Source organism: Myodes glareolus, chromosome 4, assembly GCF_982192425.1.
Source record: "Myodes glareolus chromosome 4, mMyoGla1.1, whole genome shotgun sequence".
Lineage (NCBI taxonomy): Eukaryota > Metazoa > Chordata > Mammalia > Rodentia > Cricetidae > Myodes > Myodes glareolus.
The window spans coordinates 36,641,502-36,660,033 of NC_142029.1; the positions used below are offsets into that span (position 1 = coordinate 36,641,502).

At 42.1% G+C, this 18,532-nt stretch overlaps 1 protein-coding gene across 3 annotated transcripts in view; it reads left to right on the forward strand.

Annotated features, from left to right (window-relative positions):
- The first annotated feature begins 409 nt into the window (after positions 1-409).
- Positions 410-18,532, forward strand: part of Gclc (glutamate-cysteine ligase catalytic subunit) — a 42,370-nt gene continuing 24,247 nt past the window's right edge. Inside the window, exon 1 of one of the 3 annotated variants that reach the window (XM_048424021.3) lies at positions 410-803. In XM_048424021.3, the coding sequence (XP_048279978.3) occupies positions 654-803 (150 nt within the window). In that variant the 5' untranslated portion in view covers positions 410-653. The remainder of the gene's footprint in view (positions 804-18,532) is intronic. The other 2 variants (XM_048424020.3, XM_048424019.3) reach the window with 2 other exon arrangements.

An 18,532-nucleotide genomic window follows, 5' to 3' on the forward strand; every position in this document is an offset into this window, starting at 1 on the left:
GTACAACACCCATTAAGAAGTATTAGTCTAACTTTATACGGGTTCGAAGAGTTGAGTAGATATTCCAGCTGACTCCCGAGTTAATATTTTCCACAACACATTTTTTTTGTCTCTCACCATTTTGTAAGCATGAGGCCCCCTTCCCACTTAAAAAAACAATCTGGTCCGCTTTACATCCATTCCATCATTTTTTCTTGACCCGGATTTTATCTTTTGGGATTATGACTTCTCTGTTCTTACTTGCTGAGAGCCAGGCCACCCGCGAACGCCCCTGGCCTGAGCCCCGCCCCCGCCCCAGGCCCCGCCCCCGCCCCGCCGCTTCGGTCCCCGCCCCCACCGCAGCCTATAAAATCCGGAGCGCGGCGCACGGAGCGGCAGGCGCGGAACTGGGCATGCTCGGTGCCGGCGCAGCTTCGCTTCGCAAGTAGGAAGCCCGTGCACGACACAGCGGCGGCGCCGAGTGGAGCGCTGCCGCGGCGGCCTGGGCCGCAGGGCGGGCGTGGGAGCGCGAGACCGGGCGGTGGCGAGAGACCGCGTCCCGGGCTGTCACCCGCGCGGCGGGGTCCGAGCCGGAGCGGGAACGGACGGGACGCCCGCCGCGCGGCCCGAGGGCGCCCCCAGGGCGGAGCTGCGGCCGGGAGGAGGACTCGGCCATGGGGCTGCTGTCCCAGGGCTCGCCGCTGAGCTGGGAGGAGACCAAGCGCCACGCCGACCACGTGCGGCGGCACGGCATCCTCCAGTTCCTGCACATCTACCACGCCGTCAAGGACCGGCACAAGGACGTGCTCAAGTGGGGTGATGAGGTGAGCCCGCGCGCCTTTGTTCGGCCAGGCCGCCCGCGGCCCCATCGCCGGCCGGGCTCGGCGCTTCGCCTGGAGCTCATTCATTCTGGTCGGGTCCTGGGAGGGCCTAAGCGGGAGGGGTGTGTGTGTGCGTGAGTGTGTACCTGCCTCCCGCCGCCCCGTCTCACTGTTCACCTTGGAGATGAGTGTGAACGGGACTAACTTACCCCGGTTGGCTTGCTGTCACGTTTTATTTCTCCAGGGTGTTTGCTTCGGCCCTCCATCATCTAGGTTCTTTTAAACGGCTGTCACTTGTCACACCTGTCCGCAAACTTGAGTTACACGTTTTAACAAATACATTACTAGATCCAAGGGCTTAAGGCTGTCGCTCAACAGTCCGGAAGACTTAGCTATCCCGTTTAACTGTAAATGCTTATAACTTCAAGGTTAGGGAAGGCTGGTTAGATCCTGCAGCTAAACCAGTCAGTGCTAAAATCTGCTCATGGTCTCTGGGACCCGTTTGTTGGAATCAAAATCGGCAACGTTAAATTTTAAAACACACTGATATAAGATACATAAAGTTAAATGACCTCTCGAGGAGTCTGCCCCTTTGTTGTGTGGGTTTGACATTTACCATAGATAGCGTACCGCTCCTTTAATAATAGTATTATCACCCTTGGGCTAAGTTTCAAGTGTTGCTGCATCAGCATGGAATATCTTCTTAAATATTAAATAAAGAAAAATAAAGTTAATTTTTCTGTATCTCGTGTTGGTAGATGACTACCATCTGTAGCTGGAAGAGTTATGCTTGAACTAGGAAAATATAAGGACTAATAATTCACATTTCTACAAGAAAAAGAGGGACATGTTTGGCTGTGCTCCAATTTTAGTCTAAAGTTCTGTCTATTTGCAACATCTGACAGTTATTCATTTGTGTTTTGTGTGTCGTTTTACAGGGCAGGGACATGCTTCTCGTTCACCTGTTTTTCCGAGGGCCTAACCTTGTGCCTGGTATGGTTGGCAGCAAATTGTGGCATCCTTTGACGTTGCCATGGAACTAGCCACTCTTGAACAATCAAAAATTTGTTTTTGCATTTTTTTTTGACATTTAACTAGGACGCCATACTTCATTAAAAAAAAAAACAACGGGACGGTGGAGTTAATGTCTTTGTAATTGTTGTTGAGGGTAGAACTACATCCAGAGGAGATGGGTGCAGTTGAAGCACAGCTGTGCACTCCAGAGAGCCTCCCTTCCTCCCCTCTAACCAGAGACTGCCTGGATCCTCTCTCGGGGTGGGGGAAGTGCTCCCCCTGTTGGCAAGAAGAGCATGTACAACTACCTGTTTCAAGTGTCTTGCCCTTGCTGAGTAAGCCGACCTGATGAAGAGCTGTAGAGTAGGCCACGTAAAATGTATGTGCTGCACACATTTCCCTCATGAGAGGCATTGGTGGGTGGTGTTAGGACTAGGTTTGCCTTTCTCCCCACAAAAGTTCCAAGGAGTGGAGCACCCTGGCAACCCTGTGCACTTGTCTTCTGTCTGTATGAGTCCAGCATTGTAGCCAGTTAACACTTGGTGTGTTTTTTAAAGACAGATTACTTCTGGGTATCTCTGGCTGTCCTGGAACTCCATCTGTAGACCAGGCTAGCCTTGAACTCACAGAGATCTGCCTGCTTCTGCCTCCTAAGTGCTGGATTTAAAGGCTTCTGCTGCTATCACTTTAGGCATGTCTGTTGAGAAGTTGGACTTCGGGGGTGTGTGTAGTCCTCTAGTAAGGCGCCTGACTAAAATGACTCCTATGTGATATGATGTCAGGAATGTTCTGTGAAAACTTAGTGGCTGCTGAAACTACATTTCCAAATTTCTTTTGCAAATATTCTGTCATAACTGATATATAAACCTATAAGTGGAATTTTCCCCAGCATTCCAGTGTTGAGAGTTTATTTGAACATAGCCTGATACTTGGAAGAATTAGAATTTCGAAAAGTTTCTAGGAGGCAAAGTCCCTACCCTGCCATTTCTCCTGAAATGGTTCTTCAGTGAAGCATTGCTATCCTCCTCCAGGGTTCAGACTCCTGCCTTTGACCTTCAGAGTACAGATACTGAGCCTCTCCTAGACTCTGTTGTGGTACTTCCAATTCTGGCGGTCTCCTGCTGAAGTATTTGTTGATGTCAGCCTCGAGAACTTGTCCTTGTGCATGGGGGGAGTTTGCTGTTGCATACCCTGAGATGTCTGAAGGCTGGTTGGTTCCTACTCACAGTCTAAGTGGAAGCCTTGGGAATAACTGAGAAACAGACTGAGCAGATAAAAGTAGAGAAAGGTGTGGTGAGTGGTATGGGCCCTGGAGATGAGGACTAGCCCTGCTGGTAGAAGTGTTTCAGGTTGATATGTTGCACTGGGTAGGCCTGATACCAAATATTACTTTACAATAGCGGTTTTCAGCTTGTGGGTCATGACCCCTTTGGGGATCACATGTCAGATATCCTACATATCAGATATTCTCAATTCATAACAGTAGCAACATTACAGTTAAGAAATAGTAACGAAATAATTCTATGGTTGAGGTCACCACAGCATGAGGAACTGTAGTAAAGGGTCACAGCATAGGAATGTTGAGAACCACTGCTTTACAAGGTTTGACATCTATTGGGCCCTGGACTTGGTTGGAAAAAAACAGAAAGAACTGCAGCCAAACCCTAAAACTGGTCATGGTTGTGTTTGGAAGAGAGCCTGCCTCTTCAGAAATGTGCGGCTCTGTGTGCGAGGACAGTGTTTATATCTCCACATGAGAAAGAACCTTGTGTTTAGTGCTTGCCAAACTGAGTTGGATCTTGAACCTGCTTGCTTTACTTTCTCTTATTTCTTCAAGCTTTTACAGTTCAGGGATGTACAGTTTAGCTAGGTATTTATTTGTTTGTTTTATTTTTATTTTTTGGGTGGTTTGTTGTTTGTTTTTAGACTGTTTCCCTTGGAACCATGACTGGCTTTGCTATTTCGTTTGTCTTTTCTTCCTACACATGCCTGTTTCACCTTTAATATGACAGTTCCTACTTCTAGCCACTATTCATTACGCTGTTTCTTTAGGAAATGGAATTTTAACTTGAAGAACCAGGTACAGGTTTTGTTTATAGCTCAGTGAGTGTATAGTGTTGGAGGAAGCTGGGCATGGTGGCACACTTCTTCAACCCACCAGTGTCCAGAAGGCACAGGCATCGGATCTCTCTGTGAGGTCAGCCTTGTCTATGTAGTGAGAGGTCAGCCTGGTCTATGTAGTGAATTCCAGGACTGGCAGGGCTACATAAAGAGACCTTGTCTCAAAGAAACTAATAAATACTGATGCAGAGCTAGGGACATAGTTCATTTAGGGAGTTCTTTCCTAGTATACTTAGGGCCCTTGGTTTAATCTCCACTTTTCCCAGAAAAGAAAGGGAATTTATTGATCTGGAAAATCTGTAGCAATAACTACTTATTATTATTACTGTCAACGGTGTGTACAGCCTTTTCTATTACTTAGTAGCAGAATTGAAACCTGATTCTAAAATTTGGCATGTTACCAAATCCCCTTTTATAGCACTCAAATGAAGCAGGCCGCGGAGCTGTCATGATGTGCATGGAGCAAGTGAAGTTCTGAGTGAACATGTATGTTTGAGTTGAGTCACATCAAGGACCAAGGCCTCAGACTCATGGGAAATTGACAAAGCCTTCCTCTGATTTGAGTGGGAATGTTGACTGTGTGTACAAGTAGAGTATTTTTACATCCTGTGTGTGGTTGGTGCTGCACCATCAGAGCGAGGGTAGCCTATCTGACCCCAGCTTTTCTGTGTGTCTGTCCTTTTCTTCATCTCTGCCCCACATGTGGTAAAGATGAGACCTTTCTTAAATAATATATGTTAATAAAAATGTTAAACAATGCAAAGTTAGTGTACAGAAAGAAAGGAAGCATTTTCAGATTTGTAACCAAATACAGTAGTTCTCAGAGAATGCCTTCTGCAAACCCTCTTCTTCCAAGTTTTCTTCTTTGTCTCAAGGATGCTCAGCAAGCACTCTACCGCTGAGCTATAGCCCCAGCCCTATTTAAAATTTTGAAACTGGCAGGCCTTGAACTTGTGATTCTCCTGCTTTAGCCTGCCAGGTAGCTAGGGTTACAGGCCTGTGCCATCAGGTTTCACTTTATATCTCTTTAAGTAACCACAGTCCTTGTGGGCGAGACATTCCACATTAGCTGGTGTTTTGTTTTGTTGTGTTGTGTTTTGCAATTAGATCTGCTTCATTAGCTTAGTAGATTATGGTGGAATTTTAAAATGACTCAATAGTTAAGAGCACTTGTTAGGTTACTTTCCCAGAGAACTCAGATTCTGTTACCAGTACCCACATGGCCTCTCAGTCATCTGTGACTCCAGTCCTAGAGAATACAACACCCTCTTCTGGCCTCTGAGGGTACTACACTCATGTGGTGCACAGACATACATGAACATACACAAAACAATAAAATGATAATAATAAAATAGTATTTCAGAATCTCAATTGTATTTCAGAACCACATTTATTGATTTACTAGAATATACCATTGAACACAATTCAGTCTTTTTGAATTTTATTTATTTTAAACTTTATCAATAACAAAATGTTGCAAATAAAAAAGAAAAATAGAACACTAAACAAAATTAGACCAGACCCAAAGACCCAATGACCTTCTGCTGCAGTTCGAATAGTGTCTCCACTCTAGAAATGGTGGGACCTGAGAGGGTGGAACTGATGAATGAGGTAGACTAAATTCTCCTGCAATAACCTGTCTTAGAGCTTCAGACAGTGTGTATTCTGAAGGGTAAGAAGAATCACATGAATAAAGTGTACAATTACAAGGACAAGCCACACATGGAAAAAAATAAAAAAAATAAAAAAAAACCAAAAGGTTTTCCATAGGGGTGTCGAAAGGATAGTTTAAACATTTAATTGAATGATACCAGCAAGCAATAATAATAAGCTGAAGGACGCGCTTCCTATCCGAAACACCTGGGAGGAGCCTGAAAACACATTCCAAGAACAGTTCCTTGTTTTGAAAATACTGAGGTCATAAGACTCTTGTTTTCTCACAAGTATCTAGAGTTCTCTCACACAACTCCATTCATGGGCCATGTTCAGACAGAAGAGCTTTTCAGAACAAACTCTGGCATTTCATGCTGGACTTTATACGTTGACATTTGAATGAATATATCTATATCTGCTACCAAAAACGAATAGAAGTAGAAACGCGATTAGTTTTCTGTCCTTTGATAATGTGTGTCCATTACTTGCATCCAGTATTTCCTCATACCCAAATATTTAGCTTTTCTTGTCTTCTCTCCTATATATTACACTACACCCATGTGTACATTTCTTTAAATGTATTGGCTAGGTTCCAAATATAGGGAGGGATATGAGTGGTTTTTTTCTTTCTGGGATTGTGTGACTTTGCTTAATATTACATATCGAGTCTATCCATTTTCCTACAAGTTATGTGATCAAGTTTTTTCTTTAGTGCTAAATTGTGTGTGTGTCTGTGTGTCCATACATACATATGTACAATTATCCATTCATCTGCTGATGGACAACTAAGTTGATTTCGGTTTCTTTCTGTAACGGATAAAGCAGTGATAGACACGGGGATGCAAATGTCTCATATGGTGGAGTATAGAGTTCTGTGAGTAAATGCCTAGGAGTGAAACAGCTGAGTCATATGGTATTTCTATTTTTAATTTTTTGGGAAATCTTCAAACTGATTTCCGTAATGGCTATATCAGTCTGTTCCCCTGCCAACAGTGAATAAGGGTCCCTTTCTTTCCATGTCCTTTGTAACATTTGTCAGATGTGTTGATGACAGCCATTCTGACTAGGGTGAGCTGGTATCTCCATAGTTTTCATGTGCGTTTTCCTGATTGCTAGGGGTATTGCACACTTTATAAGTAGTCACTGACTATTTGTATTTCTCTTTTAGGCACTGTCTGTTTAATTCATTTGTCCATTCAGTGAATGACCGTTTTATTGCCTTGGTATTTAATTTCTGCAGTTTTCATAAACTCTGGATATTAACCTCTTGTCTGAAGCAAAAACAATTCATTTCTTCATAGACATTACAAAGCTTCTGGTTTTCTCCCTCATCCCATAGAAAATAGAGATACCTTGTGTTTTGTGTGTGCATATGTATGTATGTGCTTATTGAATGCTGCTCCAGTGCTTGTTGGGAGGACTAGCCACTTCCTTGCTGCTCGCTGTAGTTTTATGTCCGCATTTGTTGCACTGTCCAGTGCTCTGTCTTGGTGCTGTTAACATTCTGCTTTGGTTTCTTTAGAGAATGAAGTCAGGAAATACCCTCTCTGTTCGTTTCTTAGTTGAAATTATTTTAGATACACTGAATCCATGACTTTTAGAACCAGGTAGAGTGTATAAAAAAATAAGCCCTTATGACATTTTTATCTCATTAGGATACTATTGAGTACACATATTAATTTGAGAATTGATATGTAAGCAGTTAATATCCCTACTCATAAGAAGTGCATCTCTCCTCATCTCTACATCTGTAGTTTCTCTCGGCAGTGTTTTATAGCTTTCAGTGGATGGGTTTTGCACATACAAGGCCATATACTCTTGCTGATTTTCTAAATTTGTCTTTTATCCTGCAACCTTACTAAATTCGGCTTTCTGCACACAGTGAATTATAATAATTAGTGTGGTTCTAGCAATTGCTTTTGACATTTCAGGTCTCCTGCCATTGGTGGCCCCCACCCCATTTGGAGCTTGCTTCCATGCTCGGGAATGCTACCGTGTTAGGTGCTCAGTGTTCATGTATTCCTGTATGCTTCCATAGTACTTCTGGAATATCATTATCTAGACTGAGGATCTTTTGAAGGATTGTTTTTAAAGCTCATGAGTAGCTCAGAAAAATCTGCACACTTCTGCACTCTCTACCCAATACTCCTGAATTAGGATTTGGTTCGAGTCTGAATACCTGTGTCTTTAGGGTACTTCTGCATAACACTGATTTTGTGAATTCTAGTTCTTCTTAGTGAGGAGGCTCTGCAGACAGGGCATTTCTTGTTTGTTGGGGTTTTATGTCGCAGTTTGTTTGAGTAAGAGTAGGAAATGGAAGTCTCTCCACTCTGTTATCCTTACAGCTCTGTTCTCCTTTGCCTATATACTATGTCCAAGCTGGCTGTCCTCCTGGTTCTAAGACACTCAGCCAAGATTCAGCCAAATTTTTCTTGTTTCTTTTGGTATCCTTTTGTTTTATAGTGCCAGGGATTCGAATGAGGGCTTCGTGTATCCTAGGCAAGTGCTTTAAATACTTTTTAACTGTTCGAGAATGTTCTAAATGTCATATAAATTTTGAAAAATCATGGAATGCACACAATAGCTAATTCTTGTAGGTCATTTGATAATAGCCTGAAAAAATGGGTTAGTAATGCTCCATAGAGACAGATTCACACTCAAGCACGTAGTGCTTGCTAGCAGAGATTTTTGTTTGTTTTTATTTTTTATTTTGTTTTTGTTTTTAACATTTGTGTTGCAGCACCTGGGTATCAAACCTAAAGTCCTCACACATGTGGGCAAGAGATCTTTCTCCCTAACAGATTTTTGGTACATCATAGTAAGTAACCAGAAAATCTGGCTGTGGTCCTGCTCTGTCCTAAGAGAATCCATGGTCCTACTCTGTTGGACTGTCTTGGAGTGTTCTGTGTTCAGATTGTGTCTGTTGTCAGGATTTTGTAGTTAAACAAAATTACAAAAGTTTCCTGCAGACAGATATTCCAGATGCTACATGTGTCCACACGCATCGTCATCATCTTTGTAGTTTTCCTGCAGTACCCTTAAAGAATCTTAAAGATTCTGTTAAGTCCTTTGTTTCTTTTATTATTATTATTATAATTATTATTATTATTATTAAAAATTTCCATCTCCTCCCATTTCTCTCCCCCTCCCCCTCCAGGTCTATAAAGGTGAGCATCCAAACAGACTAGACTCCCACAAAGCCAGTACATGCAGTAGAATCAAAATCCAGTGCCATTGTCCTTGGCTTCTCAGTCAGCCCTCATTGTCAGCCACATTTAGAGAGTCCGGTTTGATCACATGCTCCATCAGTCCCAGTCCAGCTGGCCTTGGTGAGCTCCCATTAGATCAGCCCTGAAGTCCTTTGTTTCTAAAAGGCATACTGATTTAGCAGAAACCGTAAAGTAAGGGACTCCTGAATATTTTTGGTTAAACTCTTGGAAAGCATTAAAAATCTGAGGTGTGGACTGGTGAAATGGCTCAGTGAATAAAGTACTTGCCACAGAGTGTGAAGACCTGAGTTTGAATCCGTATGACCCATGTAAAAGCCAGCTGTAGTAGTCCTTGCATTGGTAATACCAATACTCTTACAAGGTCACAGGAGGTGAAGACAGGATAATCGCTGGAAGATGTGGGCCAGTTAGCCTGGCGTACACAGTAGAAAAGTGCCAGACTGTCTCAAACAAGCGGGACGACAAGAACTGACATGAATGTGCACCCATACATATGTATGTTGCACACACAGAAAACTTGGGTATGTGTAGGCGGAGACTGCTTGTTCATTTCCTGGAACAATCACACAGAAGCTGTATTAGTTACAATACTGTTTGACCAATAGCTTAAGCGTATTTCTAGCTAGCTCTTACATCTTAAATTAATCCATTTCCATTACTTTAATTTTACCATGAGGCTTGTGGTTTACAGATAAGGTTCTTGCTGGCGGCTCACATCTTTCCCCTTTGGTAGCTACATGGTGTCTCTCTGATTCTGCCTACTCTCTCTCTCTACACCTCTGTTCAGATTTTCTGCCTGGCTATGTTAAGCCATTGACCGAAAGCAACTTCTTTATTAACCAGTGATAATCAAACATATTCGCAGCATACAGAAGGGAATCCCACATTACCTTCCCTTTTTTGTCTAATTATAAAGGAAGGTTTTTACTTTAACGTGGCAAGATTACATATAACAAAATAGGTATCAAGCAAGAATTATAGTTACAATATTTAGTTTATTTACATTTGGCAAATTATTGAAAATATTCTATCATCTATCCTATTTTTGTGAGTCTAAAGTTTTAGACCTACTCTATCTTTTATAATTGTAACGATCTTTCTTCAGCTCCATCAAAGACTCCAGAAGGATATAATATTACCTAAGTAAACAATAAGTTCATTGTAACCAACTTCCAAAACTCTAGAATTGACAGGAGACTTCTTGCTGCCTGGACAGTCACCCAAAGTTCTTCTGTACCATTGGGACATCCATCTTCAGCCTATAGGCCCATAGTATCTGGCAGACTTTTCCATGAAGCAGGAAATTTGAAGATCTCTTATGCCTTGTACTGGCAAAGTTTGTCAGTTGCTTTTTTCTGTGTCCTGCAGCATGTCTAGCAGACTCTTTCATGAAGCAGGAACCCTGAAGAACTGTCTTACTTACCTTCTTTAGGCAACTTCAGTCATTTTCCTGTAGGTCCTGTCTGTCCAGTTCATACAGCATACCATCAAGCAGTCCTTGAGCAAGAGCAGTTTCTTGCTCAAATGGCTAACCTACTTCATAAGGAGCCTCTTCCATGTACATTATCCTCTTGAAGTAGATTGGTATTTCCAGGAGCAGATGTGTCATGAAAAGTCCTAAGTTCTTAAACATATTAAATGCCATATTCTGTTAGTCTTTGAAAAATTTGAAGAATATCTATCCATCTGAAATAATCTCTGTACATCTAGAGACCCAAACTAACATGACAACAAGCTTGACTATTATAGACAACTATCTGTTAACCTATATTTCTTAATTATACATTACATTTTTAAATGAGCTGCACAAACACAATACCTTAATCAAAAGCCTAAATGTACATGTAACAGGGGCCGGAGAGATAGCTCAGTGGTGAAGAGCACTGCCTGCTCTTCTAAATGTACTGAGTTCAACAACCACATGATGGCTCACAACCATCTGTAATGAGATCTAGTGCTCTCTTCTGGCCTGCAGGCATGCATGCAGGCACTGTATACATAATAAATAATTTTTTTTAAAAAATATACATATAACAAAATTGACTTTAAGTTTGTATCAATAAGCCAAGATCCATACCAAGGCAAAGTATTCATATCTATAGCAGATGTGATTTTTATATCACTGAAATTAACCACAGGAGTTAGAGGCTGAAATTCTTAGAGCATGGCAGAGCTAGGCAATGTCCTAAAGTGTCTGAAATCAGCCACACTCCTCTGGGAGTTGAGGATGCTCAGAGAAAGCAGCAGTGATTGTAAAGCTTGGAAAGTTAATAAGAAATAAATCCTCGTGGAATTTGTTCTGAGAACTACAAGCCTCCGACATCTAAAAGGGAATTAAAAACTACTTTATTGCCTAGCGCTCTTCAGTAGTCCTGCCTATGCTGGTGGACCAAGAAGTCGCTGTTTCTGAGGCTTATGATCTATCTGTTGGCCCTTCTAGTCAAGTAGAATAAGAGCAGGAAGTCAACAGAAGTCCTAAAAAGCACAAAGTTCATGCACTTTACCCCCAGCTCCTACCCAGAAATCACTTATCTGTACTCAGTTCTGAGGAGCTTGACTGTCTAATTGCTTGGCTCAGACTGAACTATGGAAAATGGATTAAGATGACAAAGAACAGGATCAGTAAGGCCACCTGTGTAACTCCAAGTGACTTGCTTCATTATAGCTAAAAAAGAAATGAAATTGCGTAAAGTCTGAAGACCTAAAAAAAAGTGTTTTAGTGCTAGTAGCAGATACACTCCATTTCAGATTCCCACTCGTGTGTGGAGAGGTTGTAAGCCTGTATTCTGAAGACACAACCTTGGGTGCATTTAGGTACAGGGGCTTCTGGGAAACAGAGTATGTGAGGTGGTTTATCTGTCACCGTGTGAGCGGCTGCTTTAGTAGGATTGGTGTGTGAGACCTCCCACGTTCCCCGGAAGAAGTAACACAGTAGTGCCTTCCTGGAGAAGCAGAAAGGCAAGTGTGTCTGCTGCGTGGTGGCAGGGGTTGAGTGGAGGATGGCAGGTGACCTAATGTTCCTGGGAAACTATTGGGGATTTTTGCTGTGAGAAGGACCCCTGGGTTAGCCTAATTGTACATTTTGTATATAAGTAACTTTCAGTTAAGTAAGGCTAGACCTAAAATAAAATTCCAAGTGAAACAGTATTTTTGTCACCTGAATGTTCTTTTCTCTGTTGCAATAAATTCATATTTTCTAGTATTAATCGTACCTACCATGACCACCAAGTTGTAACCTTGAGAAACTCTGCCCCTGCTGTAGAGATGGAAACCAATGAGCATTGGCCTGCTAAGGCAGTGTTTGGTGCCATTCTTCCCTGGGGCCTGCGGAGCTAGTATTATCTTCATATCACTTAAACAAAACAAAACAGAACAAAAACCACCGGAAAAATGAGGTGTGTGGTTCCCAGGTTCCAAATGGACTGTTGGGATTCTCCACTGTTCCCCCTGGTTGCTGCCCAAGCAGGCAGGAGCAATGATAGTGTGTACAGACTTCACAACAGATCGGGAAAAGAAGGGTAGGGCAAGGGACAAGTGGCAAGTAGTGCCACTCCTCATGAGGACACGTATGCATCGCAGGTCATGATGGAGGCAAACTTAAGCATAAGCCTTTTTCATTATCAGATGGCAGTAACTCTCAGTGAGATGCCAACACTCCGAGAATGACAGTGTTCCTTGTGTACGTAGTAAATTCTTCTATCCTGAGGACAAAGGCTGAAAAGTTGAGTCCATGACTGCAACCTTCCCAGCCAATCTGCTGGCAAGCTGGCCATATTCATAAGATACTCATGCTGAGCTTGCCTTCCAGTTAGGCAGCCTATGCCGGACCAGAGGCTCTTGACCTTTAGGCATGATTCAGCTTGTCTAAAATGTCCCAAGTCATGTCTAAAGCAGGCTGGGATGACTCTGGTGGTCAGCCTACTCACATCAGGAGCAGGTTTGGAATGGGATCCTGACACCGCCCCTGTGAGCTATGATTAGCAGAGAGTATCTTTGTTCAGATTCTTAATATTTTGGAATGGCATTTCAGTGTTTGGGAGAAAGGGGACTGTGTTACTATCATCTTGTCTCTGAGTACAGTGGGTGCTTTGGAGTTACCTGTTTTAAGCCCCTACTACTTTTTGCATGATTTGGTTCCACTAACCCCCACCCCCACCCCCCGAGTTTCTCCTGTTTCTTACAGGATTTAGGACAAGGTAAGTGTATGGAAAGGGGGTGTGTTTGCTTACCTCTCTAAGTGAGAACACCTAGGAGTGCTCTCTCTAGTAATAGTCATGTTTCTATGCTAAAGCAATAAAAGTCCCTGTACCTAGGAGGAGCCACTGCAGCATACATGGCTCTCACACTCTGAGATGGCAACATCACCCCACTCCCCAGCTCTGCCTACTTCTGAACAGTTGATTGAAAATGCCCTCTGAGTGGGAACCAGATTCCGTGTCGTGTCCTCCACTCTGACACGGGGATATAGTTTGTTTTGGGAAAGAGATAAGGAATTCAGTTGCCCTTGAAATCTAGAAGCTAAAGTTAAAATCTAGAAGCAGGGTTGTTTTGAGGTAAATAACTGCTTATATTTACAATACTGTGTGTTATTGGTGCCAAGACAGACTTCTCTTTGATTACCTGATATGCGTCCTTCCTAGGTTCATAAACGAGGGAGGGCTTCATACATGTCAGAAAATTTAAAATGACATGCCAAGAATAATTGAATCACTTAAAAAACAACTAACTTAAATTAAGAGGCCTAGAAAATGGATGTTTTATGTCTTCCTTAAAGCATAAAAGAGCAGGAATGACCGTATGGCTTAGTGGATAAAGATGACAGCCCAAGTGGGGCTCCTAGAACCCACATGATGGGAGGGGGAGACTGACTCCTAAAAGCTGCCATTTAACCTGTATACACAGGCATCAACATGCCCAAGTCATAGATTAATGTGGAAAAACTTGTAAGCGCGAGGGAGGAGTCTACGTTCATGGCTCTTTGGTGCCACTGTCAGTGTGTCCAGGTCAGAATTCTGGTACCTCCTGGGTTTCTGTCCTTTCCACAGCAATAGAAATGTTCTAGTCTGTACTTTTACTTGACACCAGATAACTGAAATTTTATTTTATGTTAAAGTTTAAATCATATGGAGAACATGATCTATTTTTCTTTTGTGAGAGTCACACTCCCATTTTTCTCTTAAAGTCTTCATTTTTCACATGGGCCTCTTCTCACTAAACCAGGCATGTGAAAAATTTCCTCTGTGGACCAAAGTGATCCAGAGAAGTAAGTCCGCCAGAAGAGAAGTTCACTTATGCAGTGTTAAAATTGAGGTTAATAATTAATATGAGATTAATAATTAATAAAGCAGCCAGCTTTGAAAGCTACTGTCCTAAACCAAAGACCAGAGCAGGGTAAGGCCAAGTTTAATTTCTAAATATCTAAACTTCCCCTAGAGTGTATTCTATAACTCTGTGTATGTGAGAGGGGAGGGAGCTGTTGTCTTATGATACAGGAGGTCTTTTCAGATTCCACTGAAAACCTTTTTGAGTCACGAACAATTGTTAACATCTCGCCAGTTTACTTCCCTATTATCACAGGCAGAAAACCACAGTAGTTTACACTTTGTATGCCAAAGCTGCTAAACATGACCAGAAAGGCACAAGTTCTGATGTTTATGGTAGATAACACTGGAGTCCACCTTGAGTCAAAACCTGACCCATCTCAAATTTTGGTATGAAAATTCCTGCTCTAGGATTTTGTCCTAGTCACTGTTGTATTGGTTCGTGAAGAGACACCATGACCGTGGCAGTTAACTGGGGGCTGGTTTACAGTTTCAGAGGGTAAGTTCATTCTTATCACGGGGCCACGCCTGACCCTGGAGCAGTAGCTCCATCCACCAGCCACAAAAAGAGAGAAGAGAGTCTAGGCCTGTCTGAGACTTTTAAAACCTCAAAGGTCACCCCCAGTGATAGACTTCCAACAAATCTACGCCTACTCCAACAAGGCCACTTCTTAACCCTTCTAATCCTTTCAAAGAGTTCCACTTCCTGGTGACGAAGCATTCAAATACATGAGCCCGTGGCCATTCTTATTCAAACCACCACAGATTTCTCACTCAGTTTTACACTGCACTCAGCACAAATATTCTTGGTTTTGACATTCAGATTCTCCCGACTGTGGGATGGTTAAAAATTAAGTAATATCACTATGGCTCTCACCAACAGGTTGTTTAGGTTTGTGTGTCCGGCTGGATATAGAAACAGTGCTGTCCAACTTAATGGCTGAGAGTGTGCTCCCAAAATAAGTTACGCCTCTCTGTAGGGAGTGGTCCAGGGTTAAGGGTTTATGATTAGAGGAGAACTATTGTGAGGTGATGCCCAGTGCGTGAGCGCATGCTACATCTGCTCCCCAGGAGTGAATAGGGAAGTAGAGCATCCTGACACTGTATTTATGTCACAGGAATGTTCTGTAGACATTTGCTTTGGTGTAGCCAGTGTCCCTTCTAAGTATTAGCTTAAATATAAATGGCACATCATCTGGAAAGCCCTCTGGATCCCTAGATTTAATTAGGCCCTGATACTCCACATTTTGGGCATCCATTCAGTTAATTTAGTTTTCTAGTGTTATTGACTGTCTTTCTAGCTGTAGTGTGACCTTGACTCTTCAGTGTTCCCAATACCTGCTCATCTCAGGATTTTGTTGAAGAATGAAAGAACAAAAGAAATAATGTTAAGTGGAATGAGCAGCTGGACTGTGGCTTAGATCTATAAAACGGTTTCCCCACACAGCAAAACATTAATAACCATTTTGGGGAAGAACTCCCAACCATCACTGTTTAGTTGCTGATTTTAACAGAGTGGCTGTGGAATTGTCTAAGAGTTGGTGTGAAGAGAAAACTGGGTCTCTGAGGGAGTGCTGGTGGTTCTAGCAGTAGTCAAGCTTCTACATAGGCTAGAAGAGAGCCAGCAGTTTAGGGGCTGGCGCTGAACCCAGCTTCTGGGGGTGGCTGGAGACCTGTCTAAGCTATAAGACACTTTGCCTTCCTTCCCACCTTCACTGACCCTCCCTAGGGCTTAAAGAGTACCCACCACGGCCCTGTGGGAGAACAGTACTTCGTGGCACCTTCCACAACAGGTACTGGGTTCTTCTCTCCGGGAGTGAGGTGCATGCTGGGTGGGTTAAACACCTTTGAGTATGGAAATTGCTTAGCTGTCGTTTATATAGACGCTGACAAAAGAGCTTTCTCAAAGAAGCCTTTCTCTGTGACGCTTTCCTTTAGTCCTCGGGAAATGGATTCCTTCCTCTTTGACAAGTAGATTGCAAGAAGGCACTGCTTCCTAAATGCCCAGCACACTTCAGCATCTGGCTCCCTTCCCACAGGCTTTACACTTTATAAATGTAAGAGGAAGTAGAAGGTTTAATTTGTACTACTTTGTGTAACATTCTGAGTATTATTGCCGTAATTTTAACCTTCAGTACTGCAAATATTTGCTGTATGTTCTGTGTTCAGTATGTTACAGAGTACTTAGATCACCCTCAATTAAGATTCTTTGTTTTTATTGGTACAATTTTACATGAACATAAAGATGCTCACCTTTGCTTGAATAAGCATTATGACTTAGAATTACATGTCTGGTTGTTCCTGGCAACATTAACACATACAGCAGAGTTCACAATAGTCTCTATGTATGTCTTTGTCTTGATTCAACAGCTCAGAGATATTCAAAACTAAATTTTTATGTCTCTGTTCTTAACTGTTGAAAGATAATAGTGACTTTTATCTAATGGGATAAAAATTACTCTCACCAATAGAAATGTAAGAGATCTAAGTGTAATATATGGAGAAAGCAGTATACATTCTAAAAGATAGCGAAGTCTGCAGACATTTTTACTGGTCCCTTTCTCCATATGAAAGGATAACTCATGGGTGCTGGGCAGCCATGTTTCAAATTATGTGTACTATGGAGAATACACATCTGATGCTGGTATGTGCTGAGTGTTTTGTTTCTTCCCCTGCCACTTCTGGGATGGTACATTGATTACACGAAATTGAATTAGTCACTCTGCAGCCCATTTATGTTTTCAGAATGGTATATGTATTTAGTCTGCTTATGCGATGTCGCTGGAATTCTGGCCTTATAGCCTAGTCAGAGTTAGAGAATTGGCATACCTACTCCTTAATCATTAGGATTACTTAAATCAAGTAAATCAATTAAATTGCTGCCCACAGTGAAAGATTAACAAATAATTGTAGTACATAGTAATAAGAGTTATGTGACTGATCTTTGTCAGAAGGAAAGATATAGCAAGTTTTTGAGACTGCAGGTAACTGAAACCAGAGAAAGAAAATCCTCATGGAAGGGCAGCTACTGTTGTAGGTCGCCCCAAGTACTGCCTAGGCGATCTTGCTGAATTCCCCTTCTCTAATTTGTTCCTCTTGGAGGGCAGGGTACCTGTGGGCCAGAAGTCCCTGTTTGGGGACTGATCTCAAATATATAAGAACTCAAGAAATTGGTCATTAAAAGAACAAATAATCTAGTTTAAAAATGAGGTACAGACCTAAACAGAGAAGTCTCAACAGAGGAATCTAAAATGGCTGAAAGACACTTAAGGAAATGCTCAACATCCTTAGCTATCAGAGAAATGCAAATCAAAACAACTCTGAGATTCCATCTTATACCTGTAAGAATGGCCAAGATCAAAACCACTCATGACAAGGTTTTGGAGATTGTGGAGAAAAGAGAACACTCCTGCATTGCTGGTGGGAGTGCAAGCTGGTACAGCCCCTTTGGATATCAGTATGGCGTTTTCTCAGAAAATTAGGAAACAACCTTCCTCAAGATCCAGCAATACCACTTTTGGGTATATACCCAAAGGATGCTCAATCATGCCACAAAGACGTGTGCTCAACTATGTTCATAGCAGCTTTATTTGTCATATCCAGAACCTGGAAACAACCTAAATGCCCCTCAACCAAAGAATGGATAAAGAATATATGGTATGTTTATACAATGGAGTACTACACAGCAGAAAAAAAAATAATGACATCTTGAAATTTGCGGGCAAATGGATGGATCTAGAAAACATCATACTGAGTGAGGTAACCCAGACCCAGAAAGACAAATATAATATGTATTCACTCATAAGTGGCTTGTAGACAAAAAAACAAAACAAACAAAGAAAAACCAATTTATAATTCACAATCCCATAGAACCTCGACAACAATGAGGACCCTAAGAGAGACATATAAGGCTCTAATCTACGTGGTAAGTAGAAAAAGACAAGATCTCCTGAGTAAATTGGGAGCAAAAGGCTCATGTGAGCACAGAAGGGAATGGGGGAGGAAGGTAGGGGAGCTGAGAAAAATATATAGCTCAATAAAAACAATTTATAAAAAAAGAAGTCCCTGTCTGAATGGACTAGCTGAAACTGGTTCTGAGATGCTATCAGACTGACCCCTCCTCCCCCATCGCCTTTAATGTCACGATAATCCATCCTCAGTACCCCAATACCAGATAGTTTCCGTGGCAGTAACTGGAAAGAACATAAAGGAAGTAAGAAATGAGTTCCCAGGTAATCTGCCTGCTCCTGGAAAAGGCAGGAATACTCTTCCCATGCATGGCCCACCCCTCCTGCTTGTTTCTCTGTAATCTTGAGAAGCGGACTGTGGGTTTATCTGGCACTTTTGCTTTTAAGCTTTTTCGAATTTTATCTAACTAATAATTTAACTCTCC